General features: G+C 40.0%; 1 protein-coding gene across 2 annotated transcripts in view; it reads right to left on the bottom strand.

Annotated features, from left to right (window-relative positions):
• Nucleotides 1-265: 265 nt before the first annotated feature.
• ca5a (carbonic anhydrase Va) overlaps nt 266-7,456 on the bottom strand; it is a 14,035-nt gene continuing 6,844 nt past the window's right edge. For both annotated transcript variants that reach the window (XM_008412483.3, XM_008412485.3), the window contains exons 4-7: nt 6,475-6,570; nt 6,300-6,362; nt 5,975-6,133; nt 266-3,976 (exon numbers count right to left, since the gene is read on the bottom strand). In XM_008412483.3, coding sequence (XP_008410705.1) covers nt 3,833-3,976; nt 5,975-6,133; nt 6,300-6,362; nt 6,475-6,570 — 462 coding nt within the window. In that variant the 3' untranslated portion in view covers nt 266-3,832. The remainder of the gene's footprint in view (nt 3,977-5,974; nt 6,134-6,299; nt 6,363-6,474; nt 6,571-7,456) is intronic.

Genomic DNA, 7,456 nt, shown 5'->3' with positions numbered 1-7,456 from the left:
ATTCAAAGCGATGTTGAAAAATGAAATCTATCCTCAGTTTTCTAGAAGGAACCAAGAGGTTTTGGGTCAGAACTGACTGTTAAAGTCTCCTAAACTCATGGTTTTATCAGTCATAAAAACTAATCCTGACGCAGTAAAGCAACCCCAGATTATCACTACACCACCACCGTGTTTGACTGTTAGCATGTGGCTAGTGTTTACATATAAAAACTGACATTTTAACCAAAGTTAGTAGCAAAGAAAATGACAGAATTGATCTCAAACATCTTGATATATTAGTTTATTGTTCAACATTACAATCCAGTTTCTTTCAAAATCAAAATGTACATCAGTGGTTTACAGTTTCCCCCTCTTCTTGAGGAGCTGGAATCACCCTCAGCTGGATGGCAATCTTAACGAAGCCACGCAGGAGGAGCAAAGCATGCTGGGAGTAGCCCAGCGTGACACCGGAGGGGGAGGGGGCAGGAATGTAGGCTGAACACTGGACAAATAAGCAGCGAGAATATGCACTGCTTACAGTTACAGTAAAAAGAACATACAGCTGCTTAAACATCCCTCTGAGCTGCAGGTGATGCTGCACATTCAGTTATACCTCAGATCAAAAATCAGGGACATATTTAAAATATCTTCATAAATTACAGTAATGAAGATATTGTGAAGTAAACAAATTTCTACAGACAGAAAAAGGCATTAAAGTATTTTAAGGTAACAACATTGCAATAAAAAAAAAAGGCAGAAAAGTAACTTAATGCACAGTGGGAGCATAAAAGCAGCTCTGGGTCCCTTCGTTCTGTTACCGCCCATATTTAATGTTTTACGCCACCTGTGTCAAACTCAAGGCCCAGGGGCCAAATCCAGCCCACTGTAGCTTTTTATGTGGCCCTCCAGGCTCCAGCCTGCATAAATCAGTCCCTACAGTTTTTCACGATTGCAAAATCAAAAAATTCTAAAGAATAATTGTGATTTTCTTACAAATTTTCTGCAAAAATAGTGAAAAACCATAAGGTTTAAGTTAGGGGTGTCCAAAGTGTGGCCTGGGGCCCTTTGTGGCCCTCAAAATGATTTTGATTGGCTCCCTGACCACAAGTCAAGAACATAAAAAATTTGGACAATGAAATATAAAAACAACTAATAACTTGTTTGCCGCCTCAGTCTTACTTGATGTGAAGCTACAGTTTGTGATCAATATGACGAGTAACAAAAAGTCACATCTGACCTCAAGTTTGCAAAATTTCTTGTAAATATTTCTAAATTTGCACCACAAAATCTGGAATCTGAAAAACAATCGCAAAATCCTGGCGGGACTGATCAATATAAAAGATTTTCTTTCCATTTCATAATTGTCTACCACTTTGTGTTGGTCTTTCACATTAAATTCCAATGTTCTTGGTCGTAGGTCAATGGTGTGAATACTTTTGTAAGCCAGTGTATTTTAATCATTACTTACAGAATGCACAGACACAGCCTTTTATTAATATTTTAACAGTTTGACTTCATACATTCTGACACAACTGGCCCTTTAAGAACATTTATGTGGCCCAAAACTGAAAATGTGTTTGACACCCAAAGAAAACCCAAACCAAGCAGCAATGTTTCGCGCCTGCTGTGGCCCCTGTGGTGTTTATCCAACTATTCTGAAGCTTTCAGAACAAGTCGCCATCACTCGGTGCAATTCATCGCGCAGCGTCCCGCTCCGTCTGCTCCGGCGCAGGGAGTTCATGACCTCCGGGGTCACGGCTGCGAGTTTGGATAGCTGCATTGTGAAAGAGGGATTACAGGGACGGTGGCCTCTCGCCTCAACTGGACCGTAAATCAGAAATAAAAAAAATTCACGCGCCGAGGACAAACGTGATGCGTCTCTTCACCTCGAGCTTCAAGTTAATCTTTGTGGCAGAGCAGCACAGGCGGGCGTAACGGCAACAGACGGGCGTGACGCAAAGCAGGAAGGAGGCTGAACTTCCTCAGATAACTGAATATTGCTTAAAACTCAGCAGACTGCAAAATCCTTCTCAGTAGAATCTGTTGCAAAATGCACTGGGTGTAGAAGAACAAACAAGTTTAATATCTGCTGAAATGACGCTCACAGTAGGCACTTTTTGTGCTCTTTTACTTTGATTTAAAATAAATCAGCTTGCAGTGAATGGCACCCTGGGTTCACCCAGTCTATATGTATTTACATTATTATTTATTTTATACTCTGATTTTAGTGCATTTATGTCACTCACACAGTTCCACCAGTCTAAGTATTTGGGAATTGATGTAATTTGATGTAATCTAGAGTCCATTAAGAAAAAGAAAATGATTATGAAGCAACTTAAACATCCATCCATCCATCCATTTTCTTGCACCCTTTTTTCCCTCGGTGGGGTCGGGGGGGTGCTGGTGCCCATCTCCAGCCAACGTTTTGGGCGAGAGGCGGGGTCACCCTGGACAGATCGCCAGTCTGTCGCAGGGCAACACAGAGACACACAGGACACACAACCATGCACACACACACTCACACCTAGGGACAATTTGGAGAGGCCAATTAACCTGACAGTCATGTTTTTGGACTGTGGGAGGAAACCGGAGTACCCGGAGAAAACCCACGCACGCACAGGGAGAGCATGCAAGCTCCATGCAGAGGGACCCCAGGCCGGGAATTGAACCCAGAACCTTCTTGCTGCAAGGCAAAAGCTCTACCAACTGCGCCACTGTGCAGCCCCGCAACTTAAACATAATTTTACTTATTTAGTTGTTTTATTTCACCAGGTAAGTTGGTTGAGAACAAGTTCTCATTTTCAACAACCACCTGTTCAGGAACAGGAAGTGTTTATCAGTAAGTGTACAGCAATATTTTCCTACATTATGCACATTGAGAAGAACCGATTCAGTTTTTGTGCCGCCCTTAGGCTATATCACCCTGGGTGAGAGCCACAAAGGCACAACAGTAGCTTAGAAGACTGCATTTTCTCAGCTTTAACAGGTGCAATCTGGTTAGTTTTATCTAACTGAATCAGTCTGATTAAAGCAGACTGAAGAGATCAACCTGATTCAATCCTGACAAGATTGACTGAAAGTCTCCACCGACACCATTTCTTTTAATTCTGTAAAGTAAAAGAAAAGAAATCAGGCGAGAATTAAACCAACACAAAAGAGAAATCGGAACATTTAAAGGCACTAGGGTTCATTGAATCTTTTACTTTCATTCCCACACTCCGTGTCACTACGAGTGTGCTGCTAGAACATTGCATGTTTGTGCGTCTCAGTAACAAAGGCTGAGTAAAAAAAAAAAAACTCAGTTTGAAAGTTAAAAAAATGAGTGAAACATGGCTCTGAATGTCAGACGTATTCAGAGGAATCTCTTCGTAACAGATGAATAAAACATTCAGTAAAACAAACAGCAGCCTGAGAAGACTGACTGAAAAACGATGTGTGATTTTTGGGGAATTTTTATGAAAATTTAAAGGAGAATTTTGCTGTAAACAGGAATTAGATAGAAATCTGACTTGTTGGGGTTTTTACTGAACCTGAAGCTCAGTATGACTGAACTCCAAAATGTAGAATAAATATGATTTATGATAATATAATCATTCAAATCAAATAAAATCCCCCTCAGCTACCCATATTCCCTTATTGATAACTGGTCTGAAACAGTCAAACCAAACTGTGAGTAAAAATACAAGTTTTCTTCCATCCTCTGTAAAAACTGTTCATTAAAATAAAACAGGAAGTGATTGTATTGGATGAAGCTCCCCAGAGGAAACCAATCATATAAACACTGGTTCTGCTTCGACGAGCAGTGTTGTGTTGTTATCGAGTCCAGCAGCGTAGGCCGCTCTGCTCGTCACCTCTACGGCGCCTCCCGCAGGAAGGGAGTGAAGGAGGAGCGTACGGCGCGACCCCGCAGAGGCTGCTGCACCCGGAAGTTGTTCACCATGCTCTTCTGGACTTCCTCCTCAGCAGAGGTGAACAGGAGGCTCCGGAAGACTGCCAGCTGGAAGGAAAGGCATGAAGCACTGATAAAAATGTTCAGATTTTACAATCCGATGATATCAGTATTGGTCCTGGTATTGATAAAAATTCTAGATGGGGTCTCGGTGACAATGTGTTCTGAATGACAGATTGCTTTATTATTTATTTAGCAATATATTAAGAATTCTTAATTACACTTTCTGAACCATTTGAAAGAAGGTTTGTTGCGTTTTGTTTTTACATTTTTGACCAAGATATTGATTTTGTCAGTCTCAGTTTATTACCTCTATAGTTTATTAGAAGAAGTAAGAAAACAAACTAATAATTCCTTAGTTCCATGTTTTCATGCATTTTTAATATTGTATAATAAAGCATAAAAATCTTGAGAATGAGACTTTTTTCATCTGAATAATCAATAACTACAATAATCGTTAGTTGCAAGCATAATAAACTTCAAACAAACACATCTGACATAGCTCCACTCAAGCAGTGTGTGAAAAGATATAAACAGCATTTAAAAAAACTACAAAGTCTGTGAATTAGAGTTTGATGGGGTCAGTTGCTTCCAGTTGAGTCAAATTCTAAAATCTTTTTTTTTTTCAGTTTCAGTTGAACATGAGCTCTAAAGCATGAGATAGTTGGTTTTACTGTTGTGGCATTTTTATGGGTTAAAATTCCAAGTTGATGCACTGAAACCGAGTTCTGAAAACCAGAGAGCTTTTCTTCCTTCTGTTTAGTTAAAACTGACTGCACTGACTATATTTGGCCACTTGGGGGCAGTAGAGGAGCTTTGATTCCCTACTGAGTGACCCTGAAGTATCTAAACCAGGGGTCCCCAAACTACGGCCTGCGGGCCGCATCCGGCCCGATTTGGTACGGCCCCCTGAACAATACCAGAGAGCATTCAGATTTTTTTTCATATATCGTATTTTCCGGACTATAAGCCGCTTATATTAAAATTGGAAATAAAAGAAGAAAGCTCCCATTAAAACGGAATTAGGTTTTAATAGGGAATTTAAATTTGAGAATGTTGTTGATCAGTTAAATAGTATTGAGGGGAAAAAGATTTTTCTTTTTCTTTTTTTTTAATAATACTGGGATCATTATGAGAATTCGAGGTATAGATATTAGGATCCAGTAGATGGCAGTAGTGCAACAATAATGGATGCAAGCTGCGGTGAAATCTAAAGAAGAAGAAGGAGGCGCCCATTTTTATTTAGCACATGCTAGTAGCAACACGAAGGATCAGCACTTTTACTGTTACAGTTACCGTTCGGAAACTACCGTAATCAGTTCAGTTAAATCTAATCTTGGCAACTTTTCTTTTTCAACCGTAATAAATGTGATATTCAATTGACCTGTTATGACTCAAACGTTGGGTGTCCGCCCCCCTCTGCTGCATCGTTGTGGAAAACCTGGAGCGGCAGAGATATCTGCGGCTTATATGTGTATGTTTACTGGTTAAAAAAAAAACTAAAAAACTTTGGGGTTGTGGATTATAGTCCGGTGTGGCTCATAGTTCGGAAAATACGGACTATAATCCTTCCTGGATTTTTTTCTGTGAAGAACCCAGAGAGGGTTATTTGGTTATTATTTATTTCATTAATAGTGTTAATATTTATTTCCTGACTTTTGTTCTGTGAAGAACACAGAGAATGTTATTTGATTGTGCTTTCTGGAAGACAATACATTTTTACATTTAGGCACTCCTGCAGTCGTCACACTTTTTCTGTAACAAACTGACTCCGGCCCCCAAACAGAGAAGGGAAAAGTTATGTGGCCCTCACAGGAAAAAGTTTGGGGACCCCTGATCTAAACAGTCTATAAAAACTTCCCCAAATATCTGGTGAAAATGAACGGCTTCATTATATTCCTTCAGCAGAGGAGACTAAACATGTTTATACCACTAGTAAAAGGATCTAGCAAATTTTCCAAACATGCAGCACAACAATCTCTGGTAAAGAGACAAGAATCAGCATTCTGTTTTAAAATAATCGTCAAGTGTGAGTCAGTCACATACCTGGTCATGGCTGACTTCAATATGCTGCTTCATAACGATCCAGGTGACGGACTCTGTGAGAGGGGGCGTGGTCAGAGAGCCGTGGTACGTCCAGTAGTCATCGATGTTGGAGGGAAACAGACTAGCTGGATCAAAGCGGGTGAACTCCACCACGCTGTCCTGCAGACAGACAGAGACAGAAAGAAGACCTTAAAAATGCTTCAGTGTAGCTGGGATGTAACGCCAGCAGAGGGCGCCACTTCAAAAACAGATTTTAGCCGGAAGGTTTGGTGATCTGATGCGTCCAAACACGAAGCTTGGACACATTTTCCAACGTGTGACTGACCTTGTGTCTGATAGCAGGCAGAGCGTCAACCAGTTTCTGCAGCCCCTCATGTCTCTTTCCCACCTGCATTGGGATTAGACATTAATCTGGATTAAAGTCACAGTTCATCTCGCCATAAACAGCTCAACAGAAAGCAGCAGATTCATGACCAAAGGTGCTGAGTGTGTGTGTTTACCTTCAGAAAAATTCCAATAACGGCTAGTCCATTTTCCTCCATCACCGCCTCCTCGAACAGAGTGTACCTGTCAGAGTTCCAGTGGACCAAGTGGAGCTGAAAACACACACACACCACAATGAGTTTCTGTAAACTGAAACCTGACACCCTGCACGTTTTCACACAAACCCAAACTGTGCTGTGGGCACCAGAGGTCAAAGGACAACATGCACAGTCACTGGAACATATTATTACATGAAATGGAACAACATAAAAACAAATAAATGTTGGAGTCTAGGGATATGGATCTGGGCAGTGAAACCAAACTTGGGGCGGTCGGGGGGGGGACACAAATGTTTATTTAATGCAAATTAAACATTTTTTCCGAGCTCATGTAAGAGAAGCAGCAGAGCTAAATAAAGCCAGGCTCTGTTTAGATCGGACTGCCTTTTTCCAGTCTTAAAGTAAAACCATGACTGGAACCTGATTAAAGAAAAAAATGTTTTTACTTCAGGAGTCCTAACAAATTCAGGCATTCATTAAAGCCAGAGTAGCTGCTAGTAAAGGATTAATTCGGATGTTTTTGGTATATTTTCTGATTGCAGTATGTTTCACAACCAAAAGAAAATTTATGTTTTTCATGTCTATAATGTGTTTTTCCTGTGTTTATAACAAAAAGTGACCTCAACAATTTTTGTAACTATTTTTTTCCCAAGAGCTACAGTTTCAATATAAGCAAAATATGACAAATTCAGTCCAAAACGTTTTAAAAAATCATGTCTTTTTTGCTCGTCTGATATTTTAAGTGTCACCCTGCAGTTGAACTCATGTTTGCATGAGTAGAGACTTTGTTACATGCTGTTAATATGCTATTGATCATAATTTAACAATGGACACATGCAATTAATCACGATTGACTGGTCATTTGTTTAGACTTTTATCAAACAATATTCAAACCATGATATTAGAAACCTATTAAGGATGAAATTCTAATGTTGTGTTT

The sequence above is a fragment of the Poecilia reticulata genome, chromosome 6 (assembly GCF_904066995.2).
Source record: "Poecilia reticulata chromosome 6, P_reticulata-male-v2, whole genome shotgun sequence".
Taxonomy (NCBI): domain Eukaryota; kingdom Metazoa; phylum Chordata; class Actinopteri; order Cyprinodontiformes; family Poeciliidae; genus Poecilia; species Poecilia reticulata.
The sequence above is the reverse complement of the archived record's forward strand: the minus strand, read 5'-3'. Positions and strand labels throughout refer to the sequence as shown.